A 26,045-nucleotide genomic window follows, 5' to 3' on the forward strand; every position below is an offset into this window, starting at 1 on the left:
TTAATCATTCAAAACTAAATCATATCTCAATATCACAAATAATCAATTACAATACGTCAAAGAAAATAAACCACAACTACTAATAAGTTCATATACTTTAAGTTTAAAGGGTATATTGGTAAAATGTCATTTAATTAAACAGGTCAAACAGATTTAATATGTTGAACACTAACCCAACTCATTTATTAAACGAGTTAGTCGTGTCAACCCAAATATGACACAAACCCATTAAATATCAACCCATAATCTGCTAATTTCTTGTCGTGTCAAGTTCGCAGGTCGTGTTCAATTTTGCCACCCCTATATGGTAACATAACCACTGCATGAGGAGAAGATCTAGGGAAGCTTAACAACATTAGAGCCCCTTGTAGAGATTTCAGTAGCATATTAGGCGTTGGATTTTGCACAGACAAAAAGTTAGTGATAACCATCTTCTCCAACACCTTTGCATCCGTAAGTAGAAATTGTACCAAGAAAGTGAATTTCTTTGTGTGGATTCCTTCAAAATGAAAAAGCTTGATCTTGATAAACTTGAGGCATCGTAACAAAAACTTGAAATAGATCTCCTTTGATTTCCAATGGTCCACTTCATCATATCTACTAACTAGAAACTGCAAAATAAAAGTACATTAGCCCATTTTGAAGTTCATTATTAAATTATGATATCTTGTCATGTTATAACGGAGTTGACATAAGAGAAGGGAACAAAGCCAAATCAAATTTGGAATTCTTGAATCAACTTTGGACATCTAGGATTTTAAGAATTTATAATTAGGTTTTGGAAGGAAAAAGGCTAGGAAAAAGGATAATAAGGGTTTCTAATGACAAAATGAATAGTAGGATTTGGAGATCCAACAAAAGGGAACAACTGAAACTTGGGTTGCTATGAAAAGTAACTCTTGCATAGTATCTAGCCTTTTCATGGGGTAATTGAGGCTATTTTGATGGACAGGTGATTTTGGATTTTAGAATTTAGAGGGTGATACATCAATGGGTAAAAATTAGGGTCAATACTCCAATGCACTGGACTCATAAGAATTATGATACGTGTTTACTTTTGACCACATGTCATAATCTTAATGGGTCCAATGCACAGCAATGGACCCAACCAAATCCTAATCAATGTATGAATGCTAGGTTTCAAGTTGCTGAAAAAATTTAGAGAGAAAGGAACTTCTAAGCATCACACCTCCTATGAAATTTCAAACAAAGCTTCACCACTTATGGAGAAAATGAAAAAGAAAAGAATAATAATAACATTAATAATAATAATTCTTGAATAGAAAGCAAACTATCCAATAAGTATTCCTAGTCGAACATGGATTTTTACTTTGAACCCCAACCCAAATCACCAAACTCAAATAAATCCAAAATAAGGATCAATAGACCATTAGAATAGCCAATGTCCAGAAACTTGAAGCTTAGAGAATTGCCTCTTGACACTTAAAAATATTATATTAAATTTAAGTGAAGAAGTCTTCTCATTGTCTATGCCTGAAATCCGGTATAAAAACTTTGGCCATAAATGACTTTTACTCGATACTATTAGCCTATTACTGATGTCTTGTTGTGAGAAGGAAGATGTATTATCAAAGAGAGGGTTTTGTGTAAATAGTTCACAAAACAATCACTTCAATGTTCAAAAAGTCAACAATCATTTACTCTTTACGTCAAGAATTCACTGGATCATTTTGACCCCGTAAATAGATAGACCCATTGAACTAAATTATATATATATATATATATATATATATATATATATTAATGATTAGAATTAACCCTTCATTAAAGTTCCTTTGATATGACATTTGGGAAACTGGTCCAAGAAAACATACCGCTAACGGTGTCCAAACGAAGGAGAGTGGGAAGTCAATATTCAATGTCTCCACGTAAGGCGAACTTTGAAGTAGGATTCCAATGCCAGGAAGGCTCCATTTTTCCATGCTTGTTACAATTGTTAAACATTGGCACTTTGGCAATGGAGAAGGCAGATGTTTCACCGACATTATAGATACAATCTAGGTCCATCAAAGCAAGATGTAAAACACAATAAGCTAAAGTGAATCTAAGAACAAATAACATGATCAATTGTAAAATACATCAGCAGAACAAATTATCTAACATGTGTTACGGAAAGCTAAGTTACATAAATGTCAATATATACTTTATGCACCAAGACCTTGATTTAGAGCTGACAGATTATCATGATGAATCATTATTTGGCACTAAAACAGGTGCCCTACATCTTATCATAAAACTAAAAGTAGGTGTCTCTAACTCAAAAGTTGAACCCATGAAATTGGACCAGTAATATCAGGTCCTTTAATTGTTGATTGATTACAACTTGGATTAAAATCAAGATGCTCCAGAGAAAAAGCCTAACTCGTAACAACAAGAGCCTTAGCCTCCAAGCCCAACTCACAATAGAGAGTATGGTGATTTTTCCTTTTGGTAGTAATATAAAATATTTAAAGCAAAATCCAATAGTGCAAGAACTTGCCACTAAAAATGCAATAGATGCTGTGCATTATTTAATTTATATAGCCAAGCAATGACATTACCAACAATAAAAGATACAGCCTTAATCTCTGCAAGTAGAAATCAACATTAGCAATCAAGAAAAACAAACGAAACAAAGAGAGTTGTTAAAGAAAACTAACCATGAGACACCAATTGCCGACAGTGAGTTTCTTGACATGATGCACACTGTCAAGAATGTCTCTCACAATGTCTTGGTACTCCTTATAACCTTCCTCCTCCTCATAATACTCCTTATAATAGTAGGCGCGGTAATCATCCTCATAATAACAATTACGACTCTTCCGCATGTCGAAATCGAGTTTAGCCTCAACTAATGCCGACACATCCTTTATCCGACACTTAATCATTTCAAAATTACCCAGAATTTCCAAAGAATGGATCTTTGGAGCCACAATTTCCAATTCCAACTCACGGACATTACCTTCCAACATATATATCGCATAGCTATCTATCACCAACTTTCTCAAACTCTCGGACACTATATCCAACCGCTTAAACTCCCAACAATCATGCAATTCCAAGGATTCAAGTCTAGGACTACCCATTAACACTTCCCTTATCACATCTTCGCACAAGGCCGATTGCCCAATACACAAGTGCTTGAGTGAACTCCAATGTAGTAACCCATTAGGGAAAATTTTGCAGTAACTAAAATTGAATTCAGAAACAAACTCATTGGCGTAGAGATGCTGAGGCAATTCGTATCTGCCAAGACCGATATCACTAATATGTCTTTCACATAAATGTAGACTAAGTTGGCTTACTTTGCCAGTTGTGGCGAAACGAACCCAACGATCGAGGTGATCAGCCTTTCGCCATGGCGAGTACTCGAATCGAACTGAGAAGTTTGTGAGTTTAGGAGCCGTGTGTAAGAGCAGGGTGTGATCTACGGCACTGATGAAATCGTCCATGGGATCTACTTTTCTGGCGAAATCGTCCATGGGATCTACTTCTCTGGCGAAATCGTCCATGGCGACGTGTTTGTGGTAATATCCACTGAGGTGAGGGTTTTCGAGTTCGAAACTGAGAGAGGGAACGGAGGTCCAAAGATAGGCCCATCTTTTGGATAAAACGCCTGTTCTGATAGCTTGTCGGGTGGGCAAGAAGGAGAGGATGCTGAGGAGGATGGAGTCAGGTAAGGTGCTGATTCGATCTTCACCTTTTTCTAAGATTGGTGCGTGTTTGCGGCTTTTGGTTCGACGATCTTCATCTTCTTCTTCTTCTTCAGAATTATTGGTGGGATAGTATCGGTTATAGAAGCAGTGGATAGAAGCAGAGCTTTCTGCCTCCTCCATTCTCAGATCAGAAGTGAATAGCGATGTGAGATTCTTTACCTTTCTATTCTTCTTTGTAATAGACACAATTAATCAGGGCCGTAGATTAGGAAAAAGACTCACTGAAAGTATACAATGTTTCTGTGTGATCTGTGAAGCACTCAAGCAACTGAGCTTTTTATTATTTTTAATTTGATAAGCGTAGGAGCCCTAGGAACTCTATAGCATAAGTGGGTGACAACTGACAAGTGCTGAGATTCTCGTTTTTGGTTTTTTTAAACTTACATATAAAAAAACTGTTCTAGGTAAGTATTTTTAAGACTTTGGTGTGAATTGTTATTACAGTATTATTTTTTTGGAAATAATTTTTCATCTACTTTAAGAATTTTATAGTTTTTTTTTAAGGGTAAGTATTTTAACAGATGGGAAGAGAGAAAAAAGTCCTAAAAGAACGGAAAATTGTGTATATTCTAATGATGCACAAAAAATTAATAGGTTAAATGCTCCGGGCTTCAATAGGCTAGTAATTGTTTGAAATGCCAAAAAAGAAAAAAACACAAGATCAAAGGAAACCGGGGTGAACTGGCCAAGAACCCTCCAACGTTTAAGTTAGTTTTTTCTCTAAAACTCAAGAATTTCAACTTTTTAGGAGTATTAGAAACTTACTTTCATTCGATATAGATAAATCCTTATATAGTGGACTTTAGAGTGGTTACTTGTTTAGTAACTTTCTCCACTTATGTGGAAGTTAAAAAGTTCAAACTTAACTTCTATAACAGCTATAGACCTTAGAATGTTTAATCTTATCTTCCACAATTGTCATTAGAAGTTAAGTGCTTAGTTGAAAGTTATAAAAATGAATAAAGATTTTGCTCATACTTCAAAATAGTAGAATATTGTCCAAATTATTAATTTTCGTACATAAATCCATTCTGAAATTTCTTAAGTGTTGAGAGGTCGTCCAAGTGTTTTCATCATGGACAACCCTCCTGCCCACGCACAACTGTTTGACAATGGACAACCTTCCTATGTTAGGCTAATCTTACTTGCTTTGGACAACTCCTGTGAACGAACTGGAGATGGTTCAATTTTTAGCTCACCATCAATTGCCCTCTTATCCAATGGTCATCCAGAATACTATAGTATTTACCGTTGACTTTGACACACATTATTATTTCAGTGGTTAATGGTCATGCCACATGTCATCATTACTTTGGTCAAATTTCACTGTTCCAAGTTGTGCCACGTGTTATAATCTCATTAATTGACTTGTCGTGTCAATTTAACTTTTTTAGGAAAATGCCACGAGGTGTCTTCTGGTTGGTCGCGTCATTTTGGATATCAACTATCGCTGCCTATAAATAGTAGAATTCCTCTCTTACCCTTTCACATTTCCTAAATTTTCTCCTTTGACATTTTTCGTCCAGCGACTTGTCTAAGAGTCCTCCCGTGTTTTTAGGCCTTCTTCGTCTGGAGCTAGGTATTCTCTTCTTCCTCAAATGCCCCCAAATTGCTTTTTTTTTTTTTAAGCTTTTGCTTTCGTGTGGGCAAAGTTAGCTCTTTTTTTTTTTGTGGGGTGGGGTGGGGTGGGGAAGGGGGGGGGGGGATGGCATGACAATGATTTGCTTTGTTTGTCTTTTTTCTTTTTCTGTTTAACTAAATGCAATTTTTTTTTCTCTTGACATGATTTTTATTTTTTAATAGATTTGGGTGATTATTTTATTTTTTGCTTGTTTGTCACTTTTTTTTTTAAAGAGTTTTAATCTATGGCGTCCGTTCCAGCCTTTTGATGATAGCTCTTTATCATTAGATCAAGGTATTAATTAGTTTTTGGTGTAGGCGGGGATTAAACCCCAGATCTCTATTTTAATTAGACATATTTTTTTAACAAGGGTATATGAGTAAATTTATACAAACTCATTTTTTCCATCCTCTACTTTTTCACTTTCAACCAAATAAAAATGAGAGAAATTAAAATCTTTTCTATCCTCTCACTTTTCCGTCATCCCAACATTATCTATTTTTCCACTTTTCCACCCCTTCAATAAGACGGACCCTTCAAATTTGCTCAATTTGAGTGGATTGCAAGTATGTGAGCCCATTGGAAATAGTTTCTTCTCTTTTATTTTTTCCATGGTACCCATACAAAGGAAAGGACTATATTTCTTCTCATTTATCTTCTCTTTCTCTCTCCTCCAGCCTTTCCAAACGCACTGTTACTTGATTAACAACAAATGCTCCCAATTGTTTTTTTTTTTCTTTTTTTTTGTAAGCTTTTGCTTTCCTGGGAAAGTTGGCTCTACGTTTTTTTTTTCTTTCTTTTTTTTCTCCTTTTTTTTTTCCTAGGACACGCGACCTCTTTTTCTTTTTTTCTTTTTTTTTGGGGGGCATGGGCATGACATTGATTTGCTTTTTTTTTTTGCTTTCCTAGGACACGCGACCTCTTTTTCTTTTTTTTGGTTGGGGGGGAGGGCCATGGGCATGACATTGATTTGCTTTGTTTTTCTTTTTCTTTTTTTTCCTTTTGCTTTCCTAGGACACACAGCCTCTTTTTCTTTTTTTCTTTTTTTTGGTTGGGGGGGGAGCCATTGGCATGACATTGATTTGCTTTGTTTTTCTTTTTCTTTTTTTCCTTTTGCTTTCCTAGGACACGCGACCTCTTTTTCTTTTTTTTTGTTTTTTTTGGGGGGGGGGGGGGGATGGGCATGACATTGGTTTGCTTTGTTTTTTTTTTTCTTTTTGTTTTTTCTTTCTTTTGCTTTCCTAGGACATGCGACCTCTTTTTCTTTTTTTTCTTTTGGGGGGGGGGGGGGGTGGGGGCATGGGCATGACATTGATTTGCTTTGTTTTTCTTTTCTTTTTTTTCTTTTTTTTAACAAGACAGTGATTTTTTTTTTCTTGACATGATTTTTTTTAATAAATTTGGATGGTTATTATTATTATTATTATTTTTTGCTTGTTTGTCACTTTTGGGTTTTTTTTTTTAGAGTTTTAACATATGGTATCCGCTCCTACCTCCTTATGATAGCTCTTTATTATCAGACTAAGATACCAATTGGTTTTTTGTGTAGGCTGTGATTAAACCCTATATTCCTGTTTTAATTGGGCATCATTGCTTAATAAGTATATATGAGTAGATTTATATAGACTCACTTTTTTATTCCTCTAGATTTCTACTCTCAACCAAACAAAAATAAGAAAAATTAAAATTTTTCTTATCATTCCACTATTTTCTATCCTACGACTTTTTCATCATCTAACAAAACGAAGCAGACAAAAAGTACGGTCGCGCAAATTTATGCATTTGGTGTGCCACTATGATGCCAGAGGGTGAGGGAGGGAGGTGCAGACCTTCTATTTATGCGCTAAGAAAGATGCTCCAAAGAATATATGTGACTGTGTGATCTATGAAGCACTCTATACAAAAACAAAACTACTCCACCCATGCATTAGTGGGTGACAAATGCTGAGATTCTCGTTTTTGGTTTTTTTAAACTTACAAATAAAAAATGTTCTAGGTAAGTATTTTTAAGACTTTAGTGTGAATTATTATTATTATTTTTAAGAAAATAAATTTCCTTTTACATTAAGAATTTTATAGTTTAAAGTGTAAAATTAAAGATTAGAAAATTTTAATCTAATAAATTAGAATTTATTAAGGTGGAACCATAATAATTGAGACATAAACTATTATAACTATAATTTTTTTTTATTATTACGGTGAAACCATAATATGAAATAACTCCCTTATCTTCTATTCCATTCTTCATACTTCACTATATACTCCACAAATAAAAACATGCCACATGTCCATCTATTTTATTAAATGCTAAATTTATGTCTTCTATTATTTGAGTTACCTAAATATGATGGGTTATTTATTTATTTATTTTAGGAAATCTATATATAATAATAATAATAATAATAATAATAATAATAATAATAATAATAATAATAATAATAATAATAATAATAATAATAATAGGTAAAGCAGAGGGAAAATCCAATTAAATTTCAAATTGGAATTCAATTAGAGTCTAATTTTGTGCCAAGTGAGTTAATTTAGTGTAAAAATTGAATTTCAAATAGAGTTTAGTTTTGTGCTACGTATCCCATCTAATCTAAATTTTTAAATTTTTGTGTAAAATTAGTTAATTTACTGTAGAAAACAAGGAGTCCAATATAATAAATCATAAAAAACATAATCATATAACTAAAAGAAATTCAAATTTATAAGTCATATATATATATATATACTAATAGGTAAAATTTAGAGAAAATTGAATTAGAATTTGAAATTATAATCCAATTTTATACTATGTGTCTAAATTTATGTGGGAATTACACCATAATTATCCACTTAATCTTGTGCTATGTGCTTACTTAAGTTTTTTAATCTTTGTGTCAATTGAGTTAATGGGTGAAAAATATAAATATCTAATATTAATGAACTATAAAATTAAAAAAAATCACATATACTTAATAAAAATCACCACATGTTTCTCAAAAATAAATAAAATAAAAATTACCTAATAAAAAATATCATCACACGTTCTATCTTATTAAAAATTGGAAAAAAAATTATCATAAGTTGTATTAAATTTAGGTAAGAATTTTAATATGTGACTAATTACGTTTAATTTAAAAAATATTTTGATTAATTATCTATATTTTATGATAAAATTTGTATTTAATTTTAAATGTATCTATATGCATGCATGAATGCATATGTTACAAGCTTTAAAAAAAAATAATTAGACTAATTATTTATATTTTTATAATATATATTTTTTAATTTTAAATGCATCCATGCATTTGCATGGAGTTATATGCTAGTTGAAATAATAGAAGGCATAAATTTTGCATTTAATAAAATAGATGGACATGTGATATGTTTTTATTTGTGGAGTATATAGTGGAACAAGAAGAGTGGAACAGAATCTTTGTGTCAATTGAGTTAATGAGTGCAAAATATAAGAATCTAATATTAATGAACTATAAAATTAAAAAAAAATCACATATACTTAATAAAAATCACCACATGTTTCTCAAAAATAAATAAAATAAAAATTACCACATAACAAAAATCACCACTCGTTCTATCTTATTAAAAATTGAAAAAAAAATTATCATAAGTTGTATTAAATTTAGGTAAGAATTTTAATATGTGACTAATTACGTTTAATTTAAAAAATATTTTGATTAATTATCTATATTTTATTATAAATATTGTATTTAATTTTAAATGGATCTATATGTATGCATGAATGCATATGTTACAAGCTTTAAAAAAAATTAATTTGACTAATTATTTATATTTTTATAATAATTTTTTTAAATTTTAAATGCATCCATGCGTTTGCATGGAGTTACATGCTAGTTGAAATAATAGAAGGCATAAATTTTGCATTTAATAAAATAGATGGACATGTGGTATGTTTTTATTTGTGGAGTATTTAGTGGGACAGGAAGAATGGAACAGAAGATTTGGACTCTTATAAATATATTGTCTTTTTTGGTAATTTACTCCTCAAATCAAAATTTTAATATATACTAACCAAACACTCATCTTTTTTCAACAAAAAAAAAATATTTTACCAAACATTCTACTTTTTCAAAAATCTCAATTTCATTCTAAACTTTTTAAAACCATCATTTTTACAAAAAGTTCAATTTCAGAAAACTAAACCAAACTCACCTTAGACAACCAACTAACCAAGTCACCTTCTTCTTTTGTTTTGTTTTTTTTTTTAAAGAGACCAACACACAAAAGTAACCTTCTTTTGAGCAAGGTATGTAACTAAAAGCTTAGTGCATAATAATTAATTTATCTCAATAAAATAAATAAATAAATCAATAATCCATATAACGACAGTAATGAATAAGAAAATATAACAAAATATAATTTTTTTACAAAATTTGAAATTTAATTATTATGATAATTATTAATATGTATTTGTTATGATTGTGTTTTGTATATGCAAAACAATCCATTTATCATTTGAAGATTTGCCAAGATTCTAATGGAATATTGAACTATCTATATTTATCTATACTACTATTTAAGGGGCTTCCTCTTTTTAGACCGGATTTTTTTTTTTGTTTCAAAATAGCCCTACACCCCTAGATTTAAGTAGAGACAAAACTAAAGGATAGTCTAGTAAGAGTATATATCTAATTTGCACTAAAACATTGCCTACAAAATAGGAACACTCTTCCATTAACACACTTCTCTAAAGCAACTATACGCTTATTTTTTTTTTAATAGAAAAATTAGTTAAACTACCTATGTTTCTATTGTTTTTTTCCTATAAAAAAAAAAAAAACTACATTTCTAATACTACTTTATTATCATTAAAAAAAACCCTATGTTTATCCAAAAACATTAGTATTAATTTTTATCCAAAAAAAAAAAAACTAAGTAGTTATCAACAAAAAAACTAAACTAAACTAAATAGATGTATACACGTTTGTTTGTTTGTTTGTTTTTTTTTTTTTATAAGTAGATACATTATTAACTCTCATTAAAATGTTGCCTACAAAATAGAATCACTCTCTAGATGGTTTGCAAATTGCTTTATCCATTTATAAAAAATAATTAAAATTAAAACAAACACACACACGTTTCTTTGTAAAAAAACACATCTGTCATACAGAAGGAAAAAAAAAACCCACATCTACCGTTATTGCCCAAAAAAAAAAAAAACCAATTGTACACCTACATTTTTTCTAATCATATTCATAGGTGCCTTTTTAGATCTCACTGAACACCATTTATTAACCTTATCGTAACCGCAAAGAATGCATGGGGAGAGACAAAAAAAATTGGGATACAAGTGCCTCCATCCAAACTTCACAAAGATTGTACTTGCTACTTATTGTTGCTCAGATGATCCAATCCATTTTCACTCTCAATTTTTTTTAAAATTTTATTTTTGAGGATTCTTTCTCATATTTATGTATGCATATGTTACAGGTTTTGTTATATGTGTGCCAAAACTTCTTTGCCAATTGGAAGCAGGTTTTGTTAAATTGCATTTATTGCCATGTTGGGTTTTGTATTTTTTATTAACCTTCTATTTGAGAAATTATTGTTTAGATGAGACATGCCATTCTCATATATGGCTTTACACTCTTTTTTTTGTTGGTTTGATGCAGTAGTTTTTTTGCTGTTTTTGTTTGATACAGGTTGATAAGACTATTGGAATTAGGATTTATGGCAGGTCACTTCAAGGGGACCTAGGCCTCTATAGCTAAGAAAGTGACGAGGAAGGTAAAAGAAACAGAGAGAGAAGGGCAGAGAGAGATATGTAAAGGAAGTATACAATCAGAATCTTCTTATTCTCCAACAGATACAATCAGTGCCTCTTAGAGCAACCACATCAGATTGTTTATAGTTTTACAAAATAGAAAAAGTTACTCCTTTTACACATTTTGGCCCCAAAAAACACCACATCAGCTTGTGTAAAATTGTGCATTTATGCAAAATTGCTACAGTAACTGTGCAAATATGCACGGTTACTGTAGCATGTGTATTTATTATTTTATTAGTTTTTTCTCTCTCTTGCCTCTGGTGCTCTCCTTTTTCTCATTTTTTCTCTCAGTTGCTTTTTCCTTCTCTCGTCTCCTTTTGGCTTCACCAACTCCGGCCTCACTGTCCTTGTCACTGGCGTTGCTACCTTCATGGGAATCCACATCTCCATGGCCCTGAAGCGAAGAGGCTGGGGTCAAGTGTGGGCCCATGGAGGTGTAGATTTGGAGGAGGTGGGTGGGGTCAGTGGTGGCGGGGAGCTGTTTGGCCATATGGGTGGCTTACTCTAGAGTTAGTACCAGCTCTTGCAATGAGACCAGATACTTTGGCATGAGACCAGATACTCGCTGCATAAAATCTTCTTGCTCAGTACATAATTTATGGAACCGGGTTGCACTTCTAGCCTATACATCCTATGCAGCCCTACAACCTCAGGGCACATGCAAGACTGTTTCAGATGCTCTCTGACAGAAGCAACATCTTGCATCCTCGATTACATGCCTGCGAACCAAATTGTCCTATGTGGGAAAAATGTTTTGACATGCTCTCTTGGAAAAGATTTTAACTTTATTTGGAACCTTTGTCTTCCAGATTCTTGACCAGATTGGATTGTTGGCCATTTGCACTGAGCACTCCCCATTATGATTTTTTTCCTTCCTAATTTGCTTAGCCACATAGTACCCAAACTTCACTATGTATCTGCCATTCTTTGTGAGAGTCCACACCAAGGAATCTTGCATGACCCACCTACTCAAAGGAACTTTTAGGATGGCTTTAGCATCAAACTGATGAAATAGGGCTTCAATTCTTTCTTTGTCCAACTGGTGGTTCTACCAATCAATCAAATCCAAGACCCTCCACTCCCATATCTCATCCTCAGGTTGGAAAAGAACCTTTTTGGTTGGCTGGTGTGGTAGCCAACAGTCCTTCAAAACTCGAATTGAAGCACCATTGCCCACTCTCCAACAACACTGTTTCTTCAAAATCGGTTGTTGAGTAGTCGATAAACTTTTCCAAATGTATTTGGACAATCATTTGCCTTAAGGAAATCACATTGCGGAAAGTTTTTTTATTTATTTATACAGCTATACAAAAGAGAGCTTTGGTCCTGCAGCAACCTAGCATAGCTAAATTAAAGGATCTTATGTCTCTAAAACCCATACCACCCTCTTTCTTTGGCTGCGTTAAAAAACTCCAACTTTTCCAATGTATTTTCCTTTCCTCACCAATCTGACCCCACCAAAATCTAACACACATAGCATCCAATTCATCACATAATTTCCTGGGCAACTGAAAAACCCCCATTGTGTAGGTGAGGATGGATTGAGCCACTGCTTTTATCAGAACCTCTTTACCCGCCCTAAAGAGCAACTTTGCCTTCCAACCTTGCATCTTTTTCCAAACTTGTTCCTTGAGAAAAGCAAAAGTATCATATTTCCTCCTTCCTATCAAAGTAGGCAGCCCCAAGTAAGAATCAAACTTCTCCATTTCCTTACCTTCAATTTATCAACAATCCATTCTTTCGGCTCCACAGACACATTGCTACTGAAATAGGCAGAAGACTTCTCAAGTTTGATACATTGGCCCGAAGCTTCAACATATAATTGAAGTGTATCAGAAGCAACCTCCACTTCATCTTTATTAGCTTGGCAAAAAATCAAAGAGTCATCAGCAAAAAGCAGATTAGTTATACTAGGAGCATTCCTACGAACTGCCACCCCATGTAACCTCCCATCTAATTCTGCTTTAGCAATGAGAGAAGCAAAAGCTTCTGCACATATCAGAAACAAATATGGGGACAAAGGATCTCCTTGGTGAAGACCTCTAGAAGGAATAACATTCCCATATGCTTTGTCAATTTATATGTATTTTGTAGTAAAAATGAACCATAAGATATCGGAAATCTCTAACGATGATATTAAAAGTACGAAAGAGCAAAGTGATTAAAATCAAACCAAAAAATTTATAAGCAACATAACCATTGATATTAAGCATGAATATATCCTAAGGCAAGTTTAACATCACAATGCGAACATAAGTACATGAAATCGGAAGCTAAAGCAATTTATAGCAAGATTTTAGTTCATTGAACCAAATTAATCTACATAACTACAATGGATTATGAGAATTTAATCATTTAAGAGGATCGAACAACTTAAAATGATTTTACTCATTGGAAGATAACCGCTGCATGAGGAGAGAATCTAGGGAAGCTTAACAACTTTTGAGCCACTTGTAGAAATTCACATAGCATATTACAAGTTTGATTTTGCTTAACCCGTGGTTTAGTGATAACCATCTTCTCTAGTACCTTTGCATTCTTAAGTAGAAATTGTACCACTAAAATGAATACTTCATTTGTGTGGAAAAATTCTCCAAAACCAAAGACCTCAACAGTCTTGAGGTGTCGTAGCAAACTCTTGAAATAGATCACCTTTGATTTCCCATGTGTCACTTCATCATAACTTCTTTCTAGATATTACAATATAAAAGTTACATTAGCCAATTTTCAAGTTTAGTTTTAAATTATGATATTTTGTCATATTATAATGGAGTTGATGTAGGAGAAGGGAACAAAGCCATATCAGATTTGGAATTCTTGAGTCAGCTATGGACATCTTGGATTTTAAGAAATCAGATTTGGAATTGCTAAGTCAGCTTTGTACATCTTGGATTTTGAGGATTTAAGATTAGGTTTTGGAAGGAAAAAGGCTGGAATTTAGTAAGAAATAAGGATTATAAGGGTTTCTAATGAGAAAGTGAATAATAGGATAAATGCAGTTTCGGCCACATGTTATGATCTTGATAGGTCCAGTGCTAAGGAGCAACAGACTTAAGCCAAGTCCTAATCAATGTATGAATGCCAGGTTTCAAGTTGCTCAAAAAAATTTAAAGATAAAGAAGAAACTCCTCCACAAATGACCAATAACTATTGCTAGTGGAACATTATGAACTTTTTCTACAAAGCCCAAACTAAATCACTAAACAACAATAAAACCAAAATAAGACTTAATGGACAATTAGAATAGCCAATGTCCAAACACTAGAAACTTACAGAATTGCCCCTAACACTTCAAAACTAAATAGAATTAAAATTAAAGTGAAATTGGCTTCTTGTTGCCGAGGGCCAGAAATTCTAGATAGTAACTTTGGCAATAAATGATCTCTTATTCAAACAAACAAATTTCCAAAAGTCTATTACTAACTTATTTGTTGTTGAAAGAAAGATGTATCTTCTATGAGAGGGTTGAGCAATGATTAGTATTAATTCTGCATGAAAGTTCCTTTGACATGACATTCGGGAAATCGGACCAAGAAATACACACCTCTAACTCTGTGTCTGACTCTATATGGTCGGATATGATGTCTAACCAATGTCTCCACATAAGGCGAACTTTGAAGCAGGCTTTCAATGCCAGCAAGATCCCATATTTTCATTCTTGTTTTCCTTGTTAGACATTTGCACTTTAACAATGGAGAAGACCGCTATTTCACTGACATTATAGATAGAACCTAGGTCCATCAAAGCAAAGGGCAGAACACAATAAGGCAAAGTGAAAATTAGAATAAATGACATGAACAATTGTAATATACATCGCCAGAGAACAATTTAGCTAGCATGATTTACAGAACACTAACTTGCATAAATGCCAATATATCCTATATGCAGACAATGAAATAAAAGAGGCCTTTTTGGAACCTTGATTTAGAGTTGACAAATTATCATGACGAATCACTATTCGGCACTAAAGCAAGTGCCTCACACCTCATCATGAAACTAAATTGGACAATACTATCATTTCCTCTAATTATTGATTGACTACGCCTTGTATTAAAATCAAGATGCTCAGAAGAAAAAGTCAACTCACAACAACAACCCACCATGATATCTCAAATTTTTAAGAGTCAGCCAAGCCCAACTCACAAAAGAGAGTACGAAAATTTTCCAATAGTCTCATGGATCACAAAATTATTTTTCATTTTGGTATTAATATAAATTAGCTAATCTGAATTCTTTAAAGCAAATTCAAATTGTACAATAACTTCCACTCTCAAAAACAAAAAAGCACTAGATGTTGTACATTATTCTACATTTAAGCCTAGCTAAGCAATGAGACTACCAACAATAAAAAGATACAATCTTGACACATTCATGTCTCTGCAAATGGCAATCAACATTAGCAATCAAGAAAAACATGAAGTGATACAGCAAAAAAACATGATAAAGGGACAAATCAAGATAAACCAACCATGAGACACCATTTGCCAACAACAAGTTCCTTGACTTGATGTAGACTCTCAAAAAGTCCTCTCACAATGTTTTCACAGTCCTTAAAAAGATCCTCCTCTTCCACATCATCCCTTTCAAAGTTAATCTCTATTTCAAAATCGACCTTAACCTCAACCAATGCCAACACGTCCTTTATCTGACACTTCCTCATATCATAAAAATTCCCAATAATTTCCAAAGACTCAATCTTTGGAGCAACAATTTTCAATTCCAACGCGTAATACCAATCAAAGTCTGTATAATAAGAATAACAATCTATCACCAATTTTTTCAAACTCTCAAACACTATATCCAACCTATTAAAATTATAACATTCATGCAATTACAAGGATTCAAGTCTAGGACTACGGACTACCCAATAACACTTCATTTATCACATTGTCAGGCAAGGACGTGTACCCAAAATTCAAGTGCTTGAGTGAATTCCAACCTATCAACCGTTTAGGCTTGATTTTGCAATAATGAAAATCCAATTAAAAAACAAACTCATTGGCGTAAAGATGCTGGGGCAATTTGTATCTCTTATATAGTTCTATAGAAGATTATAAACGTAGACTAAGTTGGTCTACCTTGGCAATTGTGGCGAAACTGCCGCATTTTTCAAAGGAAGTATCTGCGAAACTGAGAGAAGGAACGGAGGTCCAAAGATAGGCCCATCTTTTGGATAAAAATCCTGTTTTGATAGCATCTTCATTGGGCAAAAAGGAGAGTCTAGTGAGCAGGATTGAGTCAGGTAAGGCGCTGATTCAATTTTCTTCTAAGATTGGTGCATGTTTGAGGCGTTTGGTTCCATGATCATCGCTTGATTCTTCTAGGAAAATAAGGGACGCTATCTTCTGTGGAAGTAGAGCCATAGCTTCTTTTTAGTTCTTAGTTTCTTGCTGAGATTCTGTGGCGCTCTCCTTTATATTTCTCTTCCATTCAAAGAGAATGACTCTCTATTTACGACATAAATTAAAAGATAATGAACTTATCATCTTTTTGGTTCATCTTTCAAGATTTTTTTTCTCTATTTTTTCACAAGATTAAAAGAGCACTTTAAAAGATAAAGACTCTTTGATCTCTTTGGTTCATCATTTTAAGACTTTCTCTCTTTTTTCTCACAAAATTACATGAACTTTAAAAGATAACCACTCATTATTTTCTTTGGTTTATGGTTTCAAAACTTTTCCTCTTTTTTCTTACAAAACTTTTCCTCTTATACTCCTTATCTTTTACATGCATTTGCTCAAAACCCTTCACGCTATCCCATTTCAAATACAAATGAAATTCCCCAAACTGATTTCAACTTGTCAACTACACCAACCTCATGGTTAAGTTGTGGCTATCTCTTGAGGCTAATTATTGGTAAGCTATCCCACTAAGCAAAAAAGATATTATAGATTACATAGCATCTTATCACATAATTTACATAGACTATAATTACAACTTATAATAGGATTGAATTATAATGAACCCAATAAATTATAGGATAATTTCTTATAAAAATTATTGAAGATAAACTAGATGAGATATTGACTAGTAAGTAATAATTAAATTTCCTTAATAAAATATTAATTAATCTAAGGAAAATGTAAAATGTACTACAAGTTTTACAGCATAAAAGCTTATAAACTAATGTGGCATTGTTGTAATTGGTGAACTTCAACTATCTCATTTAAGAATGTTTGAATTGTTTTGTTGTAATTTGTGACATATCAATTTATAAAGACAATATAGTAAAAATTGTAGTACTTATAGCTACATTCATTAATCAATAAGTCAAGTAATATACAAGAAAGTTTAACAAAATATAGAATATAATTAGGGCACAATTATTGAGGCAGCCTAAGGCCTAAACTTGTCTTTTTTATTTTAAAATATCACTTAAATAATATTTAGTTTATTTGACATCAATTAGTTAATTTTTATAATATAATTTTTTTTTATTGAAAATACATTGTTGTTACTTTTTAATATAACTAATTCACTTGAGCAATGTTAGAAACACTACAAATTTTACCATATAACTCTTGCAAATTACCACCATGCACACTTAGCGTGATAGTCCCTCCACAAATATAAGTTCTTATAAGATGGGGGAGGGGGTGAGGGCAAGGGTTAGAATTCAAGTCTCCAAGAGGGAGCTACACACACATATATATTTAATTTAGGCTAGTGTAAATTTTTATCTCATATAAAAAAAAAATCTTGCAAATTGACGTGTCACAAATTTGAAAAATATATTGGATGATAGGGTATCAAAGTAAGTATATTATATTTTTTGTTTTGAGAGAGTTTCAGAAAAAGAGATCTAGGGTTCAACCCTTGCATACGAAAAAAGCTAATTAGTGTCTTGGTTTAATAATAAAAAGTTATCATCAGAAACTTTTTATAAGTTCTAGTCTAGCGTGATAGTCCCTCTACAAATATAAGTTCTTATAAAGTGGGGGGGTGATAGCAAGGGTTAGAATTCAAGTCTCCAAGAAGGAGCTACACACACATATATATACTTAGTTTAGGCTAGAGTAAATTTTTATCTCATATAAAAAAAAAATCTTGCAAATTGACGGGTCACAAATTTGAAAAATATATTGGGTGATAGGGTATCAAAGTAAGTATATTATATTTTTTGTTTTGAGAGAATTTCAGAAAAAGAGATCTAGAATTCAATCCTCACCTATGCCAAAAATTGATTGGTATCTTGGTCTGATGAAAAAAAGTTATCATTAGAACCAGACGCCACCGATTGAAAGTCTAAAATAACCACTATTTGTATAATAATAATAATAATAATAACCATTATTTGTCAAACCAAAGCTTTTCTTTTTCCCTTTTTTTTTTTGAATCATTGGCATTTGCATTGTAACTCACTTGGTATAAAAATTAAAAAAAATTATATGGGATCTAATCATAAGAGAAGTACGAATATGCTTGTTTTGATTACAATTAGATTAAACTACAATTGAAATCCAATTTATGTAATCTAATTGGATTTTCTCTTAACTTTGGCTATGTGTATGTGTGCGCGCGCGCGTGCGCGTGTGTCTGTGTGTAAAATTGTGAGGCATCAAAATTTTATTTTCAAAATTTCATGATGTTGACAAAAGCCAAATACTTTCGGTTTTAAATAGGATATAGATAAATCTAAACCTAAACTGATAAATAGATTTCATTCTCCCCTAAAAATAATATAATTGTTATTCTTTGATGTAGGTAATAAAAGTCCATTAATCCTAAAAAAAATTGATTCTACTCAATTCCAATTTATAGCCAAAAGCTTTGTAACTCAATTAGTTCATATTGCATAATGTTTCCAACAGAGACATATAGGGTTTATATTCCCCCACCACAAATATTAATGCTTCAAAAACTCCAATCTATTATTGTAAAAGGGTAGAAATGAGACTAAAAGATAGGAAAAGAAAATGTTTTTTGTTTTTTTGGAGGCCATTACAATTGATATAAATCTTATGAATAATAATAGGAGTACTATTAGAAAATTTACTGTGCACAAATGCCTTACAAATTGATATCTCAAATTGTAAACAAAAAAAAAAAAAAACACACACACACACACATATATATTAAAAAAAAATTATCATGTTGTTAATGTGATACTAAATACATGTATGGTCGTGTCAATTTATATGTATTTCGTAGTAAAAAGGACAATGTTATTGAAATTTTGAAACAACAAAGTGATTAAAATCAAATCAAAAACTTTATAAGCAACATAACTATTGACATGTACCATGAACATATCAAAAGGCAAGATAACATTACAAAGAAAATATAAGTACATAAAATCGGAAACTAAAGCAAACTCATAGCAAGATTTTAGTTCATTGAACGAGACTAATCTACATAACTACTATGTATTTATGAGAATTTGATCGTTTAAGAGATTCGAACAACTTAAAATGGTTTTACTAACATGGGAAACATAACCACAGCATGAGGAGAGGATCTAGGGAAGCTTAACAACTTTTGAGCCACTTGTAGACATTCATGTAGCAAATTACAAATTTGAGTTTGCCAAACTTGTGGTTCAGTGATATCCATTTTCTCCAATACTTCTGCATTCCTAAGTAGAAATTGTACCACTAAAATGAATACTTCATTTGCGTGGAATAATTCTTTATTTGTGTGGAATACTTCACTTCTGTGGAAAATGTTTCTAAAACCAAAGATCTTGACAATCTTGAGGCATCGTAGCAAAGGCTTGAAATAGATCTCCTTTGATTTCCATTGGTTCACTTCATCATATCTACTTAATAGAGACTGCAAAATAAAAGTACATTAACCCATTTTGAAGTTCACTTTTAACTTATGATATCTTGTCATGCTATAATGGAGTTGATGTCGAAGAAAGGAACAAAGCCAAATTACATTTGGAATTCCTGAGCCAACTTTGGACAACTTGGATTTAGGATTAGGTTTTGGAAGATTAAAAAGGCTGAAAAATGGTAAGAAATAAGGATTATAGGGTTTGTAATGAGAAAAAGAATAGTAGGATTTGGAGATCCTACAAAGGGAAATAACTAAAACTTGGGTTGCTGTTCCAGGACTAGGAACAGTAACTCGTGCACAGTATTTAGCCTTTTAATGGGGCATTTGGGGCTATTTTGATGCATAGGTGATTTTGGATTTTGGGGTTCAAAAGGTGATGAATTAATAGGCAAAGATTGAGTCCAATGCTCCTATGCACCAGACCTATCAAGATTATGTTATGTGTCCATTTTTTACCCGTGGATCAATAGACCCAAGACAAGTCCTAATTAATATATGCATGCTAGATTTCAAGTTGCTGAAAGAATTTAAAGATAAAGAAGAAACTCCTATGCTCGAATCCCATTGCTACCGGAAAATGATGAACTTTTTCTACAAAACCCAAACTAAATCACTAAACTTAAATAAAACCAAAGTAAGACTTAATGGACAATTAGAATAGCCATTGTCCAGACACTAGAAACTTACATGATTGGCCCTAACAATTAAAATTAAAGTGAAACTAGCTTCTTGTGTTGCCAGGGCCGGAAATTCTAGATAGTATCTTAGGCAATAAATGAGCTCTTATTCAAACAAACAAATTTCCAAAAATCTTTGATGTAAAAAAACAAAAAACATATCATTGATGAGAAGGTTGAGTAAGGGGGCCAAGCTCTTCGAGGGAATTATTTTGATCCAATAAATAGACATATTAACTACAATAACAATAAAGCCTTAGTCCCAAGTTTTTGGGGTTGGTCTTGGATCTTTAACAAGATAAGTTAGGATTGGTCACATATATTCTTTTTTTCTTTTTTATTCTATCCAAAATCATGGTCTTTGTTACTTCCATAATAGACACAAATTAAACTAAATAATATATATAAACTGATTAGTATTAATTCTTCATTAAAGTTGCCTTGATATGACATTCAGGAAATTGGACCAAGAAAAACCTACCTCTAAGCTGTGGGAGGATAAATCGTAGTGTAATACAACGTCTATAACCAAGGTCTCCACATAAGGCGATCTTTGAAGCAAGCTGTCAATGCCAGGAAGGACACATCTTGGCATGCTTGTTTTCATAGTTAGATATTTGCACTTTAACAATGGAGAAGGCAAATGTTTCATTGACATTATAGAGAGCTCCTAGGTCCATCAAAGCAAAAGCCATAACACATTAAGGTAAAGTGAACATTAGAATAAATGACAAGATTAATTGTAATATGCATCGAACTAGTTAGCTAACATGATTTACAGAACACTAACATATATAAATGTCAATATATCCAATATACAAATAATGAAATAAAAGAGGAGTTTTTGGAACAACAAATTATCATGAAGAATCATTACTTGGCACTAAAGCAAGTTCCCTACACCTCATCATGAAACTAAAAGCAGGTGTATATAACTCAATAGTTCAACTCATGAAATTGGACCAATACTGTTATATACTTAAACAATTGATTGACTACAACTTGTGTCAAAATCAAGATGCTCAGCAGAAAATGCCCAACTCACAACAACAACAACCAAGCCATAATTAATCTCAATTTTTTTAGGGGTCGGCTAAGCCCAACTCACAATACAGAGTATGGTACTTTTCCAATAATCTTATAAATCACAAAATGATTTTTCCTTTTGGTATTAACATAAGTTAGCTAATATAAATTCTTTAAAGAACATCATATTGTGCAATAACTTCCGCTAAAAAAAGCACCAGATGCTGTGCATTATTATATATTCAAGCCTAGCTAAGCAAAGAGACTACCAACAAATAAAAAGATTCAATCTCGATACATTCATGTCTCAGCAAAAGGAATTCAACAAATTAGCAATCAAGAAAAGACAAGCAAAACAACAACAAAAATATGATAAAGAGAGTAATCAAGAAAAACTAACCAGGAGACACCATTCGCCAACAAAAAGTTTCTTGACTTGCTGCAGACTCTCAAAAAGTTCTCTCACAACATTTTCACTTTCACAGTACTTAGTTTGATTGTCCTCTTCAATATCATCTTCAATTGGAATTTCGAAATCGACCTTAACCTCAACCAATGCCGACAGGTCATTTATCCGACACTTTTTCACATTATATAATTCCCCTACAATTTCCAAAAATTCCATCTTTGGAGCAACAATTTCCAATTCCAACAGCTCGTTCTCATCCGATCCCTCATCTCCATAATAAGAATGAAACATCACAAATTTTTTCAAACTCTCGGACACAATATCCAGCCGATTAAAATGAAAACACTTATGCAATTCCAAGGATTCAAGTCTAGGACTACCCAATAACACTTTATTTATCACATCGTCGGGCAAGGACGCGTAACCAAAATACAAGTGCTTGAGTGAACTCCAACCTATTAACCCATTAGGCTTAATTATGCAGTTCCCAAAATTCAATTTAGAAACGAACTCATTGGCGTAGAGATGCTGCGGAAATGTGTATTCTTCAGGTGTGATACAAGATGATAAACATAGACTAAGTCGGTCTACCTCGGCAGTTGTGGCGAAGCGAAGCCAAAGATCGACCCGAGGCTTTAGTTCTGGCCTGTAGGCCCAGTCCTTGAATTCTAGGGAGAAATTTGTGAGTTTGGGAGCCCAGTGTAGGAGTAGGGCATCATCTACGGCAGTGGCAAAAGCGGCTGCATTTTCAAAGGAAGTATCTGTGAAACTGAGTGAGGGAACAGAGGTCCAAAGATAGACCCATCTTTTGGATAGAACGCCTGTTTTGATAGCGTCTTTAGTGGGAAACAAGGATAGTATAGTAAGGAGGATGGAGTCAGGTAAGGTGCTGATTCGATCTTCTTCTAAGATTGATGCATGTTTGAGGCGTTTGGTTCCATGATCATGGGAAGCTGTCTTCTCTGGAAGTTGAGCTTCTTTCGCCATCGATAGAACCATAGCTTCTTTTAGTTCTTAGTTCTTGCTGAGATTATCAGATTACGTGGTGCTAACCTTTATATTTCTCTTCCATGCAAAAAGAATGACACTTTGTTTACTAAACAGACATAAATTAAAAGATAATGAGTTTTTGTTCTTTTTGGTTCATGCTTTCAAGACTTTTCCTCTTTTTTCTCACAAAATTTAAGGAACATTTCAAAAGATAATGGCTCTTTGATTTCTTTGGTTCATGTTTCAAAACTCTCTTTTTTCTCACAAAATTAAATGAAGACTTTAAAAGATAATGGCTCTTTGTTTTCTTTAGTTCATATTTTCAAAACTTTTCTCTTTATTCCCACAAAATTGAATGAACGCTTTGGGTTTTATCGTCTTAGATTTCTCATCCTCTATCCCTTCGGGTAATCTCATCTTAAATGCACACAAAATTCTCCAAAACGAGAAGGATGTCCTTCAGTTTCAACCTGTCAATTATCCGTACCTATCCCCATGATTTGCCTTCTTCTCTCTTTGGTTGTCGCGTTTTTTTGAATCATCCCACTAAGTGCAGCCTCATATCACTCTTTATCACATAATTTACAGAAACTATAATTACAGCTTATAATAGTAATGATGAACCCTATGGATTATAGGTTAACTTCTTACAAAGTTTTGACAATGAAACGGGCAAGATATTGGCTAGTAAATAATAATTAATTTATCTCAATAAAAAATTAATTGATTTAAGGAAAATGCTTTTATTACAAGTTTTACGGCATAAAAACTTACAAACTGATGTGGTATTGATTATGATTGGTGAGCTTTAACTATCTCGTTTAAGAATATTTGAATTGTTTTGTCTTAGTGACATATCAATTTGTAAGCATAATATAATAAAGATTGTAGTACTCATAGCAACATTCATTAATCAATCATTCGACAAGTTTAACAAAATATAGAATATAATCAGGCCAAAATCTGAGGCCTAAACTTTAAATGTGCCTTTTTTATTTTCAAACATCACTTAAATAAAAATTTAGTTTACTTGGCATCAATTTAGCTAATTTTTATATTATAATTTGTTTTATTTAAAATACATTATTCTTACTTTTTAATATGACTAATTCACTTAAGCAAAGTTGGAGATGCTATAAATTTTATTAAATAACTATGGTAAATTGATGAGTCACCAATTTGAAAAATAAAATTAGTTCAAACATTCATTTATTTTATTGTTTTAGTGCCACCCATTACATTCTTACCACATTAATTTTTTTATAGTAAAACTTGTAGTAGAATGTTAAATCTGTGGCATTTCTAAGACTTATGTAATAAAATTTTACTAGTATTTCTAGCATCACTCAATTTGGTAGAGTCTCAATATAAGTGTATCATATTAACAAATAAGAAACGAAGATAAAGAGATCTTAGTGCGATAATATAAAAAGTTCAAATAATTTACCCAATAAAGAGATCTTAGTGCATTAATATAAAAAGCTTTGGGATGTTAGTGTAATTTACCCTTGATATTATATACCTATCCTAGGGCACTGTATGTATCAAATATTAATTCATCTCCGTGTGTTTATAGTTTCTAATATCAAAGGATCAAATGAGCAGGTATATTTAAATGAACCAAAATAAGAGATTTGTTTCCAAGTTTAATTCCTTTTCTTCAAAGTTCAAACAATCAAAACAAGCGCATTCGTACTTCTCTTTTGTTTCAGACCAGATAATCAAATACTCAAAAGCAAGTTTGTATTCAAGTGATGTTTGTGGCCTGGGGGATCAAGTTCTAAAGACTTCAGCATGCTTGATTCAAATCTGGACATGTGCAAAGCAATTGATATAGATCTTATCAATGATTCTAGTAATGGTACCAAACTACAAATTTTACAAAATCTTACATATTATGTAGTTGGTGTAGCAATAAGATCACATTAATTGTCATATCAATTTATAAACATTTTTTATCAGGTAAAGTCTTCAAAAAATAAAAAATTAAGAACAGAAGGAAATTAGGAATGACTGACAATGTCATTGAAAATTCAAAATTGCAAAGTGATTAAAACCAAACTAAAAATTTGATAAGCAACAAAACCACTTTCATTGACCATGAATACATCTAAAGGTATGCTTAATAACACTAAGAAAACGTAAGTACATGACAACAGAAGCTAAAGCAAATTCAAAGTACGATTTTAGTGCTTTGAACCTCTACCCTCATAACTACTGTGTATTTATGAGAATCTGCTAGTTTAAGAGGATGGAACAACTTAAAATGATTTTATTAATATGGGAACATAATCACCGCATGAGGAGAGGATCTAGGGAAGCTTAACAACTTTTGACCCACTTGTAGAAATACATGTAGCATACCCTTCTCATTTTGCATAACCTGAGGTTTAGTGACCATCTTCTCCATCACCTTTGCATTCTTAAGTAGAAATGTACCACTTAAAAGAATACTTCCTTTATGTGGAACAAACTTTCTCCTGTTAGGTGCACGTAACACCTTTGATTCCAGCCCACTTGCTTGCCTCTTGTCAAAGCTCATCTATAAGCTTGTCTTCTCAAGTCCCACAAAGTCAGACTTGGTTTAATGCAAAGCTGAGCATGCATGGGAGGCCTGACTTCTCTTAACGAGAAGTGATCTTAAGCGTGTTGGACACGCTGAAGGAAAAGAAAAAGAAAGAAAAAGAAAACAAAGGCCATTCGGCCTGGCAGAGAGAGATGAAGAAACAGAGCCAACGTTCGGCTATTGTGTGAGAGTTCCAGAGGGAGCAAGAAACACAAAAGGAGAGAGCTTCAGCCATTTTGAGTGGTGCAGTCCGAGTGAAGAGATAGAGAGAAACACATTGAGAGTGTGAGAGAGTGAAAAAGAAAAAAGAGACATTTTTTCTTTGTTCAAGTTACACACAAGGAAGATAAATTGGTGGGATTTTCATGGAGTTTTTGAATGCTACAACCATGAAGAGTTGGAGTATTCAGAACAAAATTTTGCTACTGGCTTTGCGATGAGATTGTATTTACTCCTTAAGATTTATTT

General features: G+C 32.6%; 2 protein-coding genes and 1 pseudogene across 2 annotated transcripts; all 3 read right to left on the reverse strand.

Annotated features, from left to right (window-relative positions):
* Window positions 1–4,071, reverse strand: LOC142636237 (putative F-box protein At1g49610). Its single transcript, XM_075810383.1, has 3 exons — window positions 2,661–4,071; window positions 1,836–2,018; window positions 1–611 (listed from the first exon to the last, which is right to left on the reverse strand). Exons 1-3 carry the CDS (start codon window positions 3,834–3,836, stop codon window positions 267–269), a joined length of 1,704 nt encoding a protein of 567 aa, XP_075666498.1. The 5' UTR covers window positions 3,837–4,071; the 3' UTR covers window positions 1–266.
* Window positions 4,072–12,686: 8,615 nt separating this feature from the next.
* Window positions 12,687–16,331, reverse strand: LOC142635820 (F-box/LRR-repeat protein At5g02910-like; annotated as a pseudogene).
* Window positions 16,332–19,534: 3,203 nt separating this feature from the next.
* On the reverse strand, window positions 19,535–23,008 carry LOC142635821 (putative F-box protein At1g49610). The gene is made up of 4 exons (XM_075809894.1): window positions 22,013–23,008; window positions 21,068–21,256; window positions 19,780–19,900; window positions 19,535–19,734 (listed from the first exon to the last, which is right to left on the reverse strand). Exons 1-4 carry the CDS (start codon window positions 23,006–23,008, stop codon window positions 19,535–19,537), a joined length of 1,506 nt encoding a protein of 501 aa, XP_075666009.1.
* Between the last annotated feature and the right edge of the window lie 3,037 nt (window positions 23,009–26,045).

The sequence above is a fragment of the Castanea sativa genome, chromosome 5 (assembly GCF_040712315.1).
Source record: "Castanea sativa cultivar Marrone di Chiusa Pesio chromosome 5, ASM4071231v1".
NCBI lineage: Eukaryota > Viridiplantae > Streptophyta > Magnoliopsida > Fagales > Fagaceae > Castanea > Castanea sativa.